The sequence below is a fragment of the Hypanus sabinus genome, chromosome 27 (assembly GCF_030144855.1).
Source record: "Hypanus sabinus isolate sHypSab1 chromosome 27, sHypSab1.hap1, whole genome shotgun sequence".
NCBI classification, from domain to species: domain Eukaryota; kingdom Metazoa; phylum Chordata; class Chondrichthyes; order Myliobatiformes; family Dasyatidae; genus Hypanus; species Hypanus sabinus.
Genome location: NC_082732.1, coordinates 35,040,618 through 35,060,349, shown reverse-complemented (window position 1 = coordinate 35,060,349; position 19,732 = coordinate 35,040,618). Strand labels below are relative to the sequence as shown.

General features: G+C 41.7%; 1 protein-coding gene across 1 annotated transcript in view; it reads right to left on the bottom strand.

Annotated features, from left to right (window-relative positions):
* mmel1 (membrane metallo-endopeptidase-like 1) overlaps window positions 1–19,732 on the bottom strand; it is a 106,084-nt gene that overhangs the window by 44,814 nt on the left and 41,538 nt on the right. Inside the window, exons 7-10 of the mRNA XM_059952218.1 lie at window positions 16,319–16,437; window positions 5,934–5,999; window positions 4,013–4,147; window positions 3,015–3,104 (exon numbers count right to left, since the gene is read on the bottom strand). Coding sequence (XP_059808201.1) covers window positions 3,015–3,104; window positions 4,013–4,147; window positions 5,934–5,999; window positions 16,319–16,437 — 410 coding nt within the window. The remainder of the gene's footprint in view (window positions 1–3,014; window positions 3,105–4,012; window positions 4,148–5,933; window positions 6,000–16,318; window positions 16,438–19,732) is intronic.

Genomic DNA, 19,732 nt, shown 5'->3' with positions numbered 1-19,732 from the left:
TATGTGGAATCATTCTTATCCACTTGAGAATAGACCATAAGACCATAAGATATAGGAGCAGAATTAGGCCATTTGGCACATCGTGTCTGCTCTGCCATTTCATCATGGCTGATCCAATTTCCCTCTTAGCCCCAATCTCCTGTCTTCTCCCGTATCCCTTCATGCCCTGAATAATCAAGAAACTATCAACTTCTGCCTTAAATATACCCAATGACTTGGTCTCCACAGCCACCGGTGGCAATGAATTCCACAGATTCACTACTCACTGGCTAAAGAAATTCTTCCTCATCTCCATTCTAAAAGAGGCTGTGTCCTCTGTTCTTAGAATCTCCCACTATAGGAAACAGCCTCTTCCCATCCACTCTATCAAGGCCTTTAAGCATTCAATAGGTATCATTGAGGTCACCCCTCATTCTTCTGAACTCTAGTGAGTAGAGGCCCCAAGTAGTCAAACACTCCTCATATGACAAGACTTTCAACCCCAGAATCATTTTCACAAACCTCCTTTGAACCCTCTCCAACGTTTGCATATTCTATCTTAGAACATCCCAAAGTACTTACTATAATAGGTAGCAACTCGCTAATTTGGCATTCTCTGATCTGGTACAGTTCAAATTTGTGGTAGAGATCTGTAACTAAGATCTAAAATTAAGTAAAACCAGTATTAATCTGTACCTAATTAACCTACAAGTGCATTATTTTTTGCTCTCAGCCAATAGTGTTTTCAACTTAAGGAACTTTTGAGTTACAGACAGTTATTTAAAGAACCTAGGGAGAGCCTGCTCTTTAAAAGAACAGAGCTAAAAGATTTAAAGAATAGCTTTATTTGTCACATGTACATTAGATCAAACAGTGAAAGATGTCATTTACGTCAAATCAAATCAAATCAGCAAAGATATGCTGGGGGCAGGCAGCAAGTGTCACCACACTTTCAGCACCAACATAGCATATCTACAACTTATTAACCTTAACTTTACATCTTTGGAATGTGGGAGGAAATTGGAGCAGCTTGAGGAAACCAATGCATTCACTGGGGGAACATACACATTCCTTAGAGACTGATGGCAGGAATCAAACCCCAATCGTTGTTAGCTGGCTCTGTAAAGCAACTGCGCTGTTATTTAAGGCAGAGATAGTTGATAGGTTCTTGATTAGTCAGGGCATGAAGGGATACTGGGAGAAGACAGGAAATTGGGGCTAAGAGGGAAATTGGATCACTTCTGTGCCGCCAGTTCTCCACCTCAGAGGAAGATGTTCAGTGGCCTTTTCTGTGGTCCAGCAATTTCTTCGGCCCAGTACCAGTCAGGCTCCTGGCATGCTGGCCTACAGAGTTTGAACCTATATATCAGGAGAAGTAGCTCTGGAATATAGATGCTGTTGTCTTGTATTGCAGCTTATGTAATAGAACCTCCTATTAGTGGACAGCTGGAGTTTTAGAAATGCTGATATAGGGATAACTTTTGGCCAGAAGGTAAAGGCAAACATTCCTCACACTTTGATGGTCAAAGTTAACAGGGATGTACAGAACATTCAGAGGCGCGGTGATTAACACCAAACGTATACAGACATGTTATTGGGTACCTTCTGTACCTGAGTGTACACACATGGTCTTCTGCTGCTGCAGCTCGTCCACTTCAAGGTTTGACATGCTGAGTGTTCACAATTGCTCTTAGACCATAAGACCATAAGATTTAGGAGCAGAAGTAGGCCATTCAGCCCATCAAGTTTACTCTGCCATTCAATCATGGGCTGACCCAATTCTTCCAGTCATCCCCACTCCCCTGCTTTCACCTCATACCCTTTGATGCCGTGGCTAATCAAGAACCTATCTATCTTTGTCTTAAATACACCCAATGACTTGGCTTCCACAGCCACTTGTGGCAACAAATTTCACAGGTATATCACCCTCTGACTAAAGTAATTTCTCTGCATCTCAGTTCTAAAAGGATGTCCTTCAATCCTGAAGTCACGCCTTCTTGTCCAAGAATCCCCTACCCTGGGAAATAACCTTGCCATATCTAATCCATTCAGGCCTTTTAACATTCGGGATGTTTCTATGAGATCCCTCCTCATTCTCCTGAACTCCAGGGAATACAGCCCAAGAGCTGCCAGACGTTCCTCATATGGTAACCCTTTCATTCCTGGAATCATTCTCGTGAATCTTCTCTGAACCCTCTCCAATGTCAGTATATCCATTCTAAAGCCCAAAACTGCACACAATACTCCAAGTGTGGTCTCAAGCCTTATAGACTCTTAACAACCCATCCTTGCTCTTATATTCTATTCCTCTAGAAATGAATGCCGACATTGCATTTGCCTTCTTCACAACCTCCTCTGCACACCACCATCATAAAGCATGGTTATTTGAGTTACAGTCGCTGTCCTGTTAGCCTGATCCAGTCTGGTCATTCTTCTTTGACCTCTATCACTAACAAGTCATTTTTACCCACAGAACTGCCGCTCACTGGATGTCTTTTTAGTTTTCACACCGTTCTCTGCAAACTCTAGAGACGGTTGTGCGTGGAAATCCCAGGAGGTCAGCAGTTTCTGAGAAACTCAAACTATCCCATCTTGTATCACCAATCATTCTGCAGTTAAAGTCACTCAGATCACAGTTCTTCCTCATTCTGAACAACAGAACCTCTTGACCAGTCTTCATGCTTCTAGGCATTGAGTTGCTGCCATGTGATTGGGTGATTAGATATTTGCATTAACAAGCAGATGTACCTAATAAAGGTACATTAACAGGTGTACCTAATAAAGTGGTCATTTAATATATATCTATTGGAGAGGATAATTATATATTAAAGAGTTATATCAATAGACAGAGCCATCTACAAATCGACAATGTACATGCACAAAGGATTTACTGAGACAAGCAACCAATCCAAATTCTGCCAACAATCAAGGAAATCATTTCCTCAACATTAGATAAAATGTCAGGTTTACTTTCAAAAATAGCATTTACTTCCAGAAAGCAATGAATGAAAACAACAAAGAGAAAAGTTACTCACACGGAGATCAAACTTTGTTTGGAGTTCAGCAAGTGTCATCTTGTTGTAGAGCTGGGTAATATCATGCCTTTCCTCTGGTGTTGCAGTAGCCTGTTAAGAGAGAAACTCTTAGTTGTCTGTTGTAAGATACATAGATTCTACATAAGTACGGTTTTAATATTTATATTCATTAGCCAATCAAAACATAGAACATCCATATGAACAGTAGAACCTTGTGTTTGATACTTCCAAGGTTACATCATTTGTCAGATAAATTATCATCACTTAAACAGGTCTGATGAAACGGATTTCATGAACAATTATACAGGGGATCCCAACCTGGGGTTCACTGACCCCTCAGTTAATGGTAGGGGTCAATGGCATAAAAAAGGTTGGAAGCCCTTGATATAGTACAAACACACACTGACGTTGGAGAAACTGTCCCCATCAGTGGATTTTTAGATAAATTGCACTGCACAGCCTCAAAACACTTTCTTCCCATATTTTCCTTTGTTGATTCATCCACTCTGTTTTCTGAAATATTAACTTGATGCTCAAAACAGTGTTTGTGATGTGAGCTTTGTGGTAATGTCATTGCCTCAGAGAGAAGGTTGATGGTTCGCGATGTCCTTACTGGTAACGAGAAGGCTTGTGATATTACATGGACCAAACCCTTTCAGTCAATGGACTTTTGATGTGGATTGAGAATGTGGCAGGGGAAGCAAATTTGCTGCCATTGACAGAGATGAGAGAAGGCTTAAACTTTTTTCAGGTCAACCTGCAATGGAGTATACAGTCACAGAGTAATACAACATGAGAATAGGCCCAATGGCCCAACTTGTCCACTATGACTATGGTGCCCACCAAGATTCTCTCATTTGCCACATTTCACCCATATTCCTCCAACCCCTCCTATCCATGGGATGGTGAAACACATTCCATTCCTTAAACACAATGCAAACTATGCCTTGCATCATGACTAATACCAGGAATGGAATACAGAAGCATCAAATACTTACATTGGCCATTTCGCATTCAAGCTCCAAGACCGTCATCATTTCTTCTTCAACAAAAGTGTCATTTTTTGTAATGTTTCTGTCGTCTCTGATCAACTTAGCAATGGAAATCATAAACTGCAAATAGGCTTCACGCACCTTCAATAACAAGGTAATATTAGACTGATTTATCTGGTAGATAGAACCACAAAAAACCTTCTACCCTTCCGAAGTGTTGGGACTGCCTGGCAAACTCATTGTTGTGTTGGCCAACAATCCATTTTCCTTGAGATATGAAAATACTGGTACTTTTGTACTTATTACCCAATTCCCATGCCCTGAGGATGATTGAAGTGTGAAGCTTGAGTCCCCATTCATTCAGACAAAGTAGAGTTGGCATGTCAATGAAGCACTTAAGATTCTTAATGACATTTTCTTACACGATTTTGGTGCCAGGCCAAAACTAACAGATGTTTTGAATTCAGTTTCACTATTTACCATAGAAGATTTTAAACACATGACCTGGGGCTTACTGATACGTAGCATAGCACATGGCCAATAGCAACATTTCATAGATCATGGTTCTACAAATCCCATACCTTCCTGAATTCCAGCAAGCATGTTTCTGTACTAGCAACACTAATCATTAATTTTATTAATTTTATTTAGAGATACAGCACAGATCAGGTCTATCGGGCCCAATGAGACATGCCCCACCTATTTAACCCATGCCTAATCACAAAACTATTTACAATGACCAATTAACCTTCAACTGATACATCTTTGTGGGAGGAAATGCACACAGTCATGGGAAGAATGTACAATCTCCTTACAGACAGCACCAGAATTGAACCCCAAACTCCAACGCCCTGAGCTATAATAACATTGTGCTAACCACTACACTACTGTGGTGTCCTAATGCTCATGCAAATGTATTAAATGTCAAACTATGAAACTAATAAACATAGGCAAAATTCCAACAGGATCTTCTCGTCTTAAATCTACAATCTATTACGTGGCCAGCTACCATACTTCAAACAACTATTTCAGCTGATTATCGATTCTACTGCTCTCCTCTACACTGGAATTTAATCTGTGCTTGGGTTACTCACTAATTTTAATTTTGTGAGGGTCACATAAACTATTACTTTAATATCCTACTTTTCAGTTATGCAATAACAGTGGGTGATACCCAAAAATGAACTATATAACTAAGGATCTTAAGAAATCATAATTACGTGTACAGTCTATAATTTATTGTGCACTCATTGTGCTCATTATTCATGGAAATCACATTGTTTTACATGATCACAATGGCTTTTGTGCACATTATTAATATTATCATGCTATTTTCCATCCACTACACTTTGCTCTTCTAATAACCCTGCCACATTTTCTACTTGCTATATTTTAATCGGGATGCTGAGAAATAGTTATTTTCATGTAAACTAGATGCATTTGCCACTTTGCCTCAATTTACTGGCTGACTCAGGGTTGTCAACAGATTTTTCATTAACTCTAGTGAATTGAAAATAATGCCGGCAAAGTCTGTAAACATTAGATTCAACGTTCAAAGTAAATTTACTATCAAAATACGTATATGTTACTGTATACTGCCCTGAGCTTCAGTTATTGCAAGCATTCACAGTAGAACAAAGAAGGACAATAGAATCAATGGAAAACTACAAACAACCAAAGTGAAATGAAGATTAACTGTAGATAAAATAATAATAAACAAGTAAATAAATAATACTGAGAGCATGAATTGTAGAGGCCTGAAACTGAGTCCTTGAAAGATTGCTAAATAGCCCAATATGCAACTTGCAAGATAACTGCAAGCTGCTTTGGAACAGAATAAAGATATTGAGTAATTGAGTAATGGATGGAATTAGGAAGTACTTTGCAGCACTAAGATATTTTCTGTATTAATGGTTTTAGTGCTCACCCTCCTGAAGTTTCCATCTCTAAAGTAATAGTCTCGAGAAGGCATCCCCAGGCCAGGTTGATCAATCTGCAAGAGTAACAGGTGGTGTACTAAGCAAAGATGAAAGATCATCCAACACACCAATTTCTGTCTCTGATTGATGCTTCATGGCAACTCAAAGAGAAAATGCACATATCTCCTGGGTAAAATTGCAGTAGCTTCTTCAGTCATCTACATTAAGGTATGGACATGCCTGCAATGGACATATGTATATTTGTTCTGTGATGCCAACAACTGAGGCTTCAAGCAAGAGGGTTAAAATCACAATTAATGGGCCTTTGACTGGGATCAACCATCTGATATTATCTCCTAAGCCAACTGAAAACCTTTTCAACTTGTGCAACTTTGTATTCCTGCAAGTTTGGATGTTAAAATTGGAAGAATCAACAACTATGATATCTTTGTTTTTCAGTAATTTTTCAAAATATTTGATTAAACCTTGCACATTGTTCAAATTTAAGATCAAGTTTAATTATGATTTAACCATACACGAACATAGCCATATGGAACAGCGTTCCTCTGGGGCCAAGGTGCAAAGCATATTGCCAACAGCACACAGCATGCTGCTCATGGCACATAGAATTAAATCTTTCAGTTTTAGATTCCTGATTTACATTATTCCTCATCATTCAGACCCAGTTAAATAGGAGGAAAAGGCTGATCGGCCTTTGAGCTTGCTCCACTATTTAATGTAATTGTCACCACTATTTAATATAATTGTCACTGATTCTCTGTCTCAGTAATAAATTCCCATTCTTTCCCCATATATTTTGAGCCTTTTGTGTCTAGAAATACATCTCTAACTTATATATATTCTACAATTTGTCCTCCACTGGCTACTGTTGCAGTGAATTCAATTTATCCACCAGTCTCTGAGTGAAGAATTTCACTTCAATCCAGTCTTGACAGTCATGAGACCTGTGGGCCTCTGTGGCTTGCTGTGGAGCATTGATCCTCTTGGCAGCTCAAGCATCTGAAATTACTAACTTATCTCAACTAGAGCCATTAAGCCCTTGTGCTTTCAGTTTAATCTTGTCCATTTAGTTGTGACTGGCACATGTGAGATAGAATTGGTTAACTGGTGATTACAGAACATCTCTCTGGTGCTTCCAACTCCCTCCCCTCTCCCTTCCCCTTTTCCCAACCATGATTCGCCTCTCCCTGCCCCCTTCCCACTCTTGTCCACAATAGAGACCCATATTAGAATCAGGTTTATCATTACTCATATATGTCATAAAATTTGTTTTTTTTTTGCAGCAGCAGTACAGTGCAATACATAAAATTACTACAGTACTGTGTAAAAGTCTAAGGCTCCCTAGCTTTATATATATATATACACACACACCTTAGACTTTTGCACAGTACTGTATGTTCAACATGGTCATTGTGGGCCAAAAGGCCTGTTCATGTGCAGTACCATTCTATGTTCTAAGTACTGCTTAACAGAGGTGCAACTTACTGTACATAACTTCTTAGCAGTGAGCTCTTCAATCATACTGGTTTGCAAAGAAATAGCACTTTATTTACTCATAGAACAAATCAAGGTTTTCCCTAAGTGTGCTACCTTAAAGGTCAAAGTCATACTTTCTTTGTTCTGACTGAGCTCTGCTGACCCACTTTGACATCGAGCAAAACTCCATGAGAGCCTTTATAGCTCTGCTTGTGGAGATCAGTGTCTGTGATGCAAATGCTTTCAGCTTTAAGATCTCAGGATCATTCCAGGCTGGAGCTGCTGATCTTTGGTATTTATGTCTTGTCATACGTTGGTGAACCAGAGATGTCACTCAAGTTCTATACTCGCGAAGAGAGGGCTTCATTTTACAGCAGACAGAGTGGCAGTGGGATGTGCCTTGTTTCCTATGTTTCTCAAAGGTGTGGACCTTCATAGAGTGGACGGGAGTTCTCAGAGATCCTCATGGCAGAGACCCACCAGGAGTACTGGATGGGGCTGGGTGACACACAGACAGCATGAAACCTCTGAACACTATACTTCTGCAGCCTGTACAGGTCCCTCACAGCCCTTTGGAGGTTCACTCCAAATGCCTCCCATCATTGCAGCATCCATTCATACATCAGCAACACTTGCTTGTACCTGGAAGAGTATTGCTTGTGCCAAGATGAAGCCACCTTCAGGGCGGAGGAGCAACACCTTATATTCTACTTGTGTACCCTCCAATCTGATGGCATTAATATTGATTTCTCCTCCCCCCCACTTTCCTCTGTTCCCCACTCTGATGCTTTACTTCTTCTTACTTGCCTATTACTTCCCCCAAGACCTCTTCTCCTACCCTTTCTCTTAAGGCCCACTCTCCTCTCCTAGCAGATTCCTTCTTCTCCAGCCCTTGATCTTTTCCACCCACCTGGCTTCACCTTTCATCTTTCAACTAACACTCTTCCCCTCCCACCACCATTTTATTCTGGCATCTTCCCCTTTTCGTCTCAGTGCCGAAGAACAGGCTCGGCCCGAAATGTTAACTGTTTATCCTTTTTCATAGATGCTGCCTGACCTGTTGCTTTCCTCTGGTGTTTTGTGTGTGTTGCTTTTATTTATTCACTTTACAGCTGGTCAGCATGACTACATTTACCTTCTCTGATTACCCATAAGGCATCAAGATCCATTGACATGAAAGGACTGGAAAGGAAGGGGGAAGACGCTGGAATTAAAATGTGGGGGAAGTGGAAGGAGGATAGCTGGAAGGTGATATTTGATAATGCAATATCACATTGATGTTACAGTGATAATGTAAGTTGCCACAGGCCTGTTACCCTTGTCTGGTGGAGAGACAGACGACATGGGAGCCCTGCAGCCTTGGCTGTAGCAAGGACTAGGCCTCAAGCCTTGGGCTTGCCTGCTGCTGCAGACCAGGTGAGAGACGCAGATGCATTTACAGTGTGGCGTCTGGGCTCAGCTGGGGCCTGGCCTCTCCCATTGGTGCTGCTGTGCCATGTTCAAGTGTTGGAATAACAGGCTGGATTGCATGCGTCTCTACATTGCCGGGAGGCTGTACCATCGATTGCTGGATATTGTTGCTCAGGGTCTTGGACCATATACATTATTCTTTTTGAGTTACTATGCTTCTTTGCTTGCTATTTTTAATTATGTTACTCGCTATTTTTGAACGTTTGCTTGCTATTTTGAATGTTTTGCACCTTGGCCCCAGAGGAACACTGTCTCGTTCAGCAGTATCTAAGTATGGTTTAAATGATAATTAAACTTGACTTGATTTGAAGTCAAGTGGGTGGGAAAGTTAAAAGGCTGGAGAAGAAGTAATCTGATTGGAGAGGAGAGGTGTGTTATGAAGCAGAAAGAATAACTGATCTAAAAAGGGGTCTGCACTTTGTGCACTCCTGGATATAACTTCAATGCAATAGTGAGGGAATTCTGTATTGTCAAACATGCTGCTTTCAAAAGGTATACTAAATTAGAGTTGTTGCTGTTCCAATGCCCTGGCAGTTTGCAAAGGCAATCAGGGCCATTCCCTACCTCAGGTAACATACGTATGAACAGATGACTGAATTACTCTATTTATACAAGAGATTTTGCAGATGCTGAAAATCCAGAGCAACAAGCGCAAAACATTGGAGGAACTCAGACAGCATCTATGGAAAAGAATGAATGGTTGATATTTTCGTTGATCCTTCATCGGGACTGGTAGAGAAGGGGAAAGACACCAGATAAAAAGGTGGGGAAGGAGGACTAGCTAGGTGATTGGTGAATCCAGGTGGATGGGAAAGGTAAAGAGCTGGAGAAGAAGGAATCTGACAGGAGAGGAGTGTGGACTATGGGAGAGAGGGATAAAAGAGCGGCACCAGGGAGAGGTGATAAGCAGGTGAGGAGAAGCGGTAAGAGACCGGAGTGGAGAATAGAAGAAGAGGGAAGGGGGACAGGAAAATAAAATTACCCAAAGGAGAAATCAATGTTCACGTCATCAGCTTGTGGGATATGGTGATGGAATAGCCCAGGTGAGTAATCGTGAGCATTTCGTAGATGACACCCATTGCAGCCATTATGCACTTGTGATGGACAGAATGAATCTTTATTCTGTTTAATGAGGTGTCAATCAAATCAGCTGACAAGTCTTGGATGAAGCTGAACTTCTTGGATCATTGCAGTTATGTTTATCCAGATGAGTGGATAGAATTCCATCATGCCTTTGACTTGTGCTTTCTAAAGGACCTTTCCCTAAAGATTAACCTGCTGGTTGACTTGGTGGTAAGAAAGGCAAATGCAATCATTTTGAGAGGGTTAGAATATAAAACCAAGGATATAATGCAGAGGCTTTATAAGGCATTGATTAGACTGCACTTGGTGTATTGTGAGCATTATTTGGTCCCTTATCTAAGAAAAGATGGACTGACATTGGAAAGGGCCCAGAGGACATTCACGAGAATAATTCCAGAAATGAAAGGGTTAATGTTTGAGGAGTATTTGATGGCCCTGGCCCTGTATATGCTGGTGTTTAGAAGAATGAGGGGCTAAGCTGATTCAGTGTGCTACATGCATGATGTGGGAGGTCAGGGACACTGATGGTGCCCCTGGCTGCTACAGCTGTGGAAAGTGTGTCCAGATTCAGCTTCTGAAGGAGCATGTTACAGCACTGAAGAAAGAACTGGATGACCTCAGGTTTATCCGCGAAAACGAGGGTTTTCTGGACAGGACCTACAGTGAGGTTGTTACACTGAGGATACTGGAAGAGAGAAAGGGGGCGATGATGAGGAAGGAAAGGATGCTTGAAGTACAGGAGACCCCAGGGGATGTACCTCTAATAAATAGTTTCACCTTCTTGGAAGCTGTCAGGGCAGAAAATAGTGCCAGTCTGAGAGGCAGACAGGTCTGCGAGCCGAAAATTGGTGCAGAAGCAGAGCCAAGGAGTCAGACATCAGGAAGAGCCATGGTAGTAGGGGACTCCATAGTAAGAGGTACGGACAGGTGAGATTTAAGGATGGTTTGTTGCCTCCCTGGTGCTAGGATCCAGGACATCATGGACTGATTGCAGGGAATCCTCAAGGGTGAAGGTGAACAGCCGGAAGTGGTAGTGCATGTCGGCACAAATGACATCGGGAAGAAGAGGAAGGACATTCTGCAGCGGGACTTCAGAGAACTCAGAAGAAGGCTGAAAAGCAGGACTTCCAGGGTGGTTATCTCTGGTTTGCTTCCAGTTCCTCATGCTGGAGACGGCAGGAACAGGGAGATAATGGATCTGAATGTGTGGCTGAGGAACTGGTGCAGGAATGAATGGTTGATATTTTCGTTGATCCTTCATCGGGACTGGTAGAGAAGGGGAAAGACACCAGATAAAAAGGTGGGGAAGGAAGGAAGCAAGGATTTACATTCTTGGACCTCTGGGATCTATTTTGGGGTAGGGATGAATTGTACAAAAGGGACGGGTTGCACCTTAAGAGGCAGGGGACCAGCATTCTGGCAGACAGGTTTGCCACTGCAACACGGATATGTTTAAACTAAGTAGTGGGGGGGGGGGGGGGGGGAGGGGATGAACTGGAAATATAAGGATGGAGTTAAAGGGAAAGTGAAAATAAGAAAAGTTAAAAAGGACAACAGGATCAGTGGATTAGAAAGCTCAAGAAGAGATCATACAGTATGGCCAAGTGAAATAGGAATTGATATGAAAGGAGAGGGGAGTAACGAATTAAAAGTATTATATATGAATGCACAAAGTATAAGGAATAAAGTAGATGAGCTTGAGGCTCAGTTGGAAATTGGCAAGTACGATGTGGGAATAACAGAGACATGCTTCAAGCGGACTGGGCCTGGGAAATGAATATTCAAGGATATACATCTTATCGAAAGGACAGACTAACTGGAAGATTGGGGTGGCTCTGTTGGTGAGGAATGATATTCAGTCCCTTGCGAGGGGGGACATAGAATCAAGGGATGTAGAGTCAGTATGGATAGAACTGAGAAATTCTAAGGGTAGAAATACGCTAATGGGAGCTATCTACAGGCCCCCAAACAGCAGTCTGGATGTAGGGTGTAAGTTGAATGAAGAGTTAAAATTGGCATTTCGCAAAGGTAATGATACAGTTGTTCATGGGGGATTTCAACATGCAGGTAGACTGGAAGAATCAGTATGGTACTGGGCCCCAAGAAAGGGAGTTTGTGGAGTGCCTCCGAGATGGATTCTTAGAACAGCTTGTTCTGGAGCCTACCAGGAGAAGGCAATTCTAGATTTAGTGTTGTGCAATGAACTGGAATTGATCAGGGACCTCGAGGTAAAGGAACCATTAGGAGGTAGTAACCATAATATGATATGTTTTAACCAACAATTTGAGAAGAAGGGAAAATCAGATGTGTCGGTATTACAGTTGACAAAGGGAACTATGGAGCTATGAGGGAGGAGCTGGCCAAAGTTCAATGGAACAATACCCTAGCAGGGAAGACAGTGGAATAACAATGGCAGGTATTTCTGGGAATAATGCAGAAGGTGCAGGATCGGTTCATTCCAAAGAGGAAGAAAGATCCTAAGGGGAGTAAGGGGTGGCTGTGGCTGATGAGGGAAGTAAAGGGCAGTATAAAAATAAAAGAGAAGTATAACATAGCAAAGATGAGCAGGAAACCGGAGGATTGGGAAGCTTTTAAAGAGCAACAGAAGATAACAAAAAAGGCAATACACCAAGAAAAAATGAGGTACAAAGGTAAACTAGTCAAGAATATAAAGGAGGATAGTAAAAGCTTCTTTAGGTATGTGAATAGCAAAAAAATAGTTAAGACAAAAATTGGGCCACTGAAGACAGAAATGGGTGAATTTATTATGGGGAACAAGGAAATGGCAGACGAGTTGAACAGGTAATTTGGATCTGTCTTCACTAGGGAAGACACAATCTCCCAGATGTAATAGTGGCCAAAGGAACTAGCGTAAAGGATGAACTGAAGGAAATTTATATTAAGCAAGAAACGGTGTTGGATAGACTGTTGAGTCTGAAGGCTGATAAGTCCCTGGGACCTGATGGTCTGCATCCCAGGGTACTTTAAGAGGTGGCTCTAGAAATTGTGGATGCATTGGTAATCATTTTCCAATGTTCTATAGATTCAGGAACAGTTCCTGCTGATTGGAGGGTGGCTAATGTTGTCCCACCTTTCAAGAAAGGAGGGAGAGAGAAAACAGGGAATTATAGACCAGTTAGCCTGAAGTCAGTGGTGGGAAAGATGCTGGAGTCAATTATAAAAGAGGAAATTATGACACATTTGGATAGCAGCAGAAGGATCAGTCCGAGTCAGCATGGATTTATGAAGGCAAAATCATGCTTGACTAATCTTCTGGAGTTTTTTGAGGGTGTAACTATGAAAATGGACAAGGGAGAGCCAGTGGATGTAGTGTACCTGGACTTCCAGAAAGCTTTTGATAAAGTCCCACATAGGAGATTAGTGGGCAAAATTAGGGGCAGAGTACCGACATAGACTGAAGATTGGCTGGCTGACAGGAAACAAAGAGTAGCGATTAACCTTTCGGAATGGCAGGCTGCGACCAGGTTTGGTGCTGTGACCGCAGCTGTTTACAATATACATTAATGATTTGGATGAAGGGATTAAAAGTAACATTAGCAAATTTGCTGATAACACAAAGCAGGGTGGCAGTGTGAAATGTCAGGAGGATGTTATGAGAATGCAGGGTGATTTGGACAGGTTGGATGAGCGGGCAAATGTATGGCAGATGCAGTTTAATGTGGATAAACTTTGGTGGCAAGAACAGGAAGGCAGATTACTATCTAAATGGAGTCAAGTTAGGAAAAGGGGAAGTACAACGAGATCTAGGTGTTCTTGTACATCAGTCGATGAAAGCAAGCATGCAGGTACAGCGGGCAGTGAAGAAAGCTAATAGCATGCTGGCCTTTATAACAAGAGGAATTGAGTATAGGAGTAAAGAGGTCCTTCTGCAGCTGTACAGGGCCCTGATGAGACCCCACCTGGAGTATTGTGTGCAGTTTTGGTCTCCAAATTTGAGGAAGGACATTCTTGCTATTGAGGGAGTGCAGTGTAGGTTCACAAGGTTAATTCCTGGATTGGCGGGACTGTCATATGTTGAAAGATTGGAGCGACTGGGCTTGTATACACTGGAAGGCTGAGAGGGGATCTGATTGAAACATGTAAGATTATTAAGGGATTGGGCACGCTGGAGGCAGGAAGCATGTTCTCGCTGATGGGTGAGTCCAGAACTAGAAGCCACAGTTCAAGAATAAGGGGTAGGCCATTTAGAACAGAGATGCGGAAAAACTTTTTCACCCAGAGAGTGGTGGATATGTGGAATGCTCTGCCCCAGAAGGCAGTGGAGGCCAAGTCTCTGGATGCATTCAAGAGACAGTTAGATAGAGCTCTTATAAATAGCAGGGTCAAGGGATATGGGGAGAGGGCAGGAACAGGGTACTGATTGTGTATGATCAGCCATGATCACAGTGAATTGCAGTGCTGGCTAGAAGGGCCGAATGGCCTACTCCTGCATCTACTGTCTATTGTCTGTTGATCGCATTGAAACCCATCGAATATTGAAAAGCCTAGACAGTGTGGATGTGCAGAGGACGTTTCCTATATTGGGAGAGTCTAGGACCAGAGGGGTGTCCACTTAGAATAGAGATGAGGAGGAATTTCTTTATCCAGAGGGTTGTGAAATAGACAGCTGTGGAAGCCAGATCATTGGGTATATTTAAAGTGGAAGTTGATAGATTTTTGATTAGTCAGGGCATCAAAGATTATAGAGTGAAGGCAGGAGAATGAAGTTGAGAGGAATAATAAACCAGCCGTGATAGAATGGTGGAGATGTCTTAATGGGCTGAATGGCCTAATTCTGAATTCCTATGCCTTATGGTCTTAAATGGTGGATAACCTTGAAATGTCATGAGTAGGTGACCAACGGAGTAGGTGATAAGTTGGTGATGCTTGGACTCTGACCTGCTGTTGTACACATGGTACGTAAACAGCTGGACCAGGTGATTTTCTGGATCTTCAGAAAGTTGATAGGTAGGAACGTTGTATTGATATTCAAGGATAGCAGTTAAAATGTTACTCTGTGTTGAGGGTGGTTACAGACCACAGAAAATTACAATACAGTACAGGCTCTTCAGCCTGTATTGCTGTGCCAATCTTTTAAACAGTTTTAAGATCAATCTAGCCCTTCACTCCTACATAGCTCTCTGTTTTTCTGTCACCCATGTGCCCATCTAAGAGATTCTTAAATGTCCCTAATTTATCTGCCTCTACCACCACCCCAGCAGTGTGTTCCACGCACTGTGCCATTACCAGTCACTCTTGCAATGTGACATTACTTGCCACTAATCAGCCCATGCTCAAACATTGGTTTATTATGATATTTTATTTTTATTTATTTACTGAGATACAGCACAGAACAGGCCCTTCTGCCGCATCACTCAACAACTCCCGATTTAACCCTAGCCTAATCACAGGAGAACTTACAATGACCAATTAACTACCAGCCAGTACGTCTTTGGAATGTGGGAAGAAACTCACATTATCATGGGGAGAACATACAGACTCCTCACAGGCAGCAGCGGGAAATGAACTCGAGCTGCTAGTATTGTAAAGTGTTGTGTTAACCACTATGTAACTGTGCCATGCCATTGTTGAGGGCCTGTTGCACACAAGCACATGCTTATTCAACTGTTAACAACTTGCAAATGAGCGAAGATATGATGGTGCTAAATGGTGACTAATATGCTTGCACCTTCAGAAACTTTCTTTTGAAGAGTCTGACCCGGAGTTACACCAGTAAAATCTGCACTGGTTGTTCTAATGGCAAGCACCGTGTTAAAATAAATCACAAATACAAGAGACTCTGCAGATGTTGGAAATCCAGAGTAATACACTCAAAATGGAGAAGGAACTCAGCAGACAAGCAGCTTCTCAGGAGAGGAATGAATGGTCAATATTTTGGGCCGAGACTCAGCCCAAAACATCAACTGTTTATTCCCCTTCATAAATGGTGCCTGGCCTGCAGAGTTCCTGAAACAAATATTGTCACTTTTAGCACACTATTACTCAGGGAAACAAGGCAGCGTTGTTCCATAAACCTCACAGCCAAAAGTTAGCCATTTTTGTCTTGAACCATATTCAAATTGCTTTAATAGTAGTACATATGCATTAGATAAGAATGCAATCATTAGTATTCATATGCCATTGCAACAAGTTCTAAATTTTAAAAATCATCTAAATACACTAATTCTTAGGCAGCAGATTCATAGTACCCATGCATGTGAAGCAATAATCCCTCGCGTGCCAGCATCATTACAGAATGCCACAGAAATTGCTTCTTACATAAGCTGTTAGATATGCAGGTCAACGAATTAAGGTGAAAATAGATGACTGACATTTTACTTACACAAATGATGTATCTGCTTGAATTTCTATCATCAGTACAGACAAATATATCCACAATCACTCTCCTACTGTAATTGGTGGTGAGCTGTGGTAGCATGCTTTCTAAACTCCAGCCAGGCTCTGAAGAAACAGGGGAAAACAGCACGCATTTTAACACAAATGATTTTAATAAGGCACAAGCAACATCCGTCATCAAAGATCCTCACTACCCAGGCCACGCTCTCTTCTCACTACTGCCATCGGGTAGAAGGTACAGGTGTCTCAGGACTCACACCACCAGATTCAAAAACAGTTACTATCCCTCAACCATCAGGCTCTTGAACAAAAAGGAAATATCCACACTCACTTGCTCATCCATTGAGATGTTCCCACAATTAATGATCTTACTTTAAGGACCCTTTAGCTTGTAATTTCATGTTCATTGTTATTTGCACAGTTAGTTGTCTTCTAGACTCTGGTTGATCTTTTGTTAATCTTGTTATAGTTACTATTCTACAGATTTGCTGAGTATGTCTGCAGGAATATGATCCTTAGGGTCGTATGTGATGACATATATGTACTCTGATAATAAAATTTACCTTGAAATTTGAATGGTGGGCTTAGAATACAATTTTGCAAAATGGCCACAAATTAGGAGACAAAATGTAAAGTTTGTACCTTGCTAAACACCAAAAATATCTCAGGGCATATGGATAGAAAATAGACATTTGGCTTAACCATTTATACAAAGAAGCAACAACAACATGCATGGAATAGCAAAGAATTATAGCATAGACGAATGTCCAATATGTTCCTGCCAAATGGAAACCATTCATCTGGCACAATTCTCCTTTAAGTAATGGCATTTCAGATACACATCCAAGTACTTTCAAACACAGTGTTTCTGTTTCTTCCATTTGTCCAGACAAGACACCAGTTGGTGAAAACAAAATCCCCATCCAATAAAATCTACCTAGGCTGCTCAACTCTTTATATACCGTAATTAAGTCTTCCCTCAGCTTGTTCTGTTCCCTCACTTCACAGCCTTTCCACCAGCCCAGCTTCATTCTTTCAGATGAGAACAGTCAATTCCTTTGTTGGACTTGCTATCTGCTGGCCAAACAAAAAAATCTCCTGGATGCATCTAAGAATTCTGCTTCCTTTAAACCTAATCAGAGATTCTACTGCGATTAATAATCAGTAAGTTGAAATATCCTCTTATTACTAATCTACAGCAGTGGTCCCCAACTTCCGGGCCGCGAAGCATGCAGGGATTGCCGATGTGCAATTGCCTCTGATCTGGGCCGACATTTATGTGCCAGGCAGCACCTAATTAATTAGCTTAAAAACACAAAATGCTGGCAGAACTCAGCAGGCCAGACAGCATCTATGGGAGGAGGTAGTGACAACGTTTCGGGCCAAAACCCTCGTCACTACCTCCTCCCATAGATGCTGTCTGGCCTGCTGAGTTCTGCCAGCATTTCGTGGTTTAATTTATTTCCAGCATCTGCAGATTCACTAGCTTGTTAGCTTGTTTTTTTTTCGGCTTTTTTTCTTAAAGGTGTGCTGAGTGCGTTCCGGCTACCACTGCACCCCTGCATGCTATGCGGCCTGGTATCAGTCCGCGGTCCGGAGGTTGGGGACCACTGATCTACAGTACATTGGCACCCAAGATTTCTTATATGGTTTTAGATGATTTGGCCTCCACAGAGCCTTGGTCTCAACATTATCAAAGCTGCCTCGGTTTTCCTAGACTGACAGAACCAAGTGAGATAGCCAAAGTCTGCAGAAGAACTGTGGCAAGTTCTCCAAGACACTTGGAACAACCTACCGGCTGATTTTCTTATAAAACTACACGATAGTGTCCCTAAGGGAATTGATGCAGTTTTAAAGGTGAAAGGTGGTCACACAAAATATTAATTTGATTTAGAGTTTTTTACTACTTACTGCTCTTTATAGATTTTTTCGTTATTTAGAAACTTTTCATTTCATTATTTTTCAGAGCATCTGCACTTTATGGAACTTTTTTACATGTGCCTCAGACTTTTGCACAGTACTGTATTTTACTTTAGAAGTTCTTCTGTCTCCCTCTGTCTGAGAAAGTCTCGTCCAGTAATGTCATTGTCCCTTATTCTGTTCAAAGCACATAGCATTGACAATCACTCACATCTGTCACAGGTGAAGGCGCATAATATTAATATCAGCAAACAAAATTTGACTATAAGTGGTAATAAAGAGATATTAGTACAGATTACTGGAAACTTTGTAAAATAGGTTGATTTTAAAGACTTTAATGAGCTGAGAGATAGAGTTTAGGGAGGGGCTCCAGGGCTTAGTTTTGGACAGTAAAGACAGTCACTGATGATGGAATATTTAAACTCAACATAAGAAATAGAAGCAGGAGTAGGCCATGCTCCGCCATTCAGTAAGATCATGGCTGATCTGGCCACGGAAACTCAAGAAATCACAAAGGCAATAATTGGAGGAGTGTGGAGGCCGCTTTGAGTTTTAGGTTGCTAGAGGTTAAGGGTAAGGAGGAATGGGGTGGTGGAGAGATTGAAGTATGGCAATAAAAATTTTGAATATTCAAACATTGATCTGAAATCTTGGTGGACCTGTTGTTGACCAAGCCATGCAACTATTATGTCAAATTTGGTTCCAAGTTGGTCCGCAAAAGTCAGCAATCGTGAATGGACGGTGCAAGTCAAGTTAGAGCAGCTATTTTGTTCAAGTCCAGGCAGGATCAACAATGGAAGACTAGGGCAAGAGTCCACTGGAATAGCCAAGTATAGTTGCAGTATCTAGTACAGAGATTCAACATGACTAAAGAGCATCAGAGTTGCAGTATCTAGTACAGAGATTCAACATGACTAAAGAGCATCAGGCCCTCTTTGACTGCTGTAATGACAATATTGATGTCACATCCTGCTCATAGCAGTCTTCTAACCTACCCACGGTCCGAGACTCTATTACCAGGGAAACATTCTCACAATATCCATCTTGGCAAGCCTTTTCAGAACCTTAAGTAACCTGTCATTTTTCTAATGCCCAGTTCATAAAAAGACATTGGAGAGCAAAAATAATGCTTTGTTGAGACTGTTTAATAGGACCGCATTTAGAGTACTGCAGGTCATTTAGGTCTTTGCACCTATGAAAGATTTGATTAGTCCTGACAGAAATGCAGCACAGATACACCTGATTGATTCCTGGATGAGGGTCTTGTCCTCTAAAGAGAAATCGATGTGATTGGTCTGTTCTTTCTAAGTTTGTCAAAATGGCTGTTGCAATACATCTAGTGTAGTGGTGTAGTGGCTAGTGCTTGTTGCTCTCACTTTCAGCTTCCACCGCCGGCCAGCAGTCTTGCAAGAAGGAGAACCAAATGTGTAAGTCTCTCCCTGCCAGTACATAGCCTCTCCAACAGCAAGCCCCATGTAGT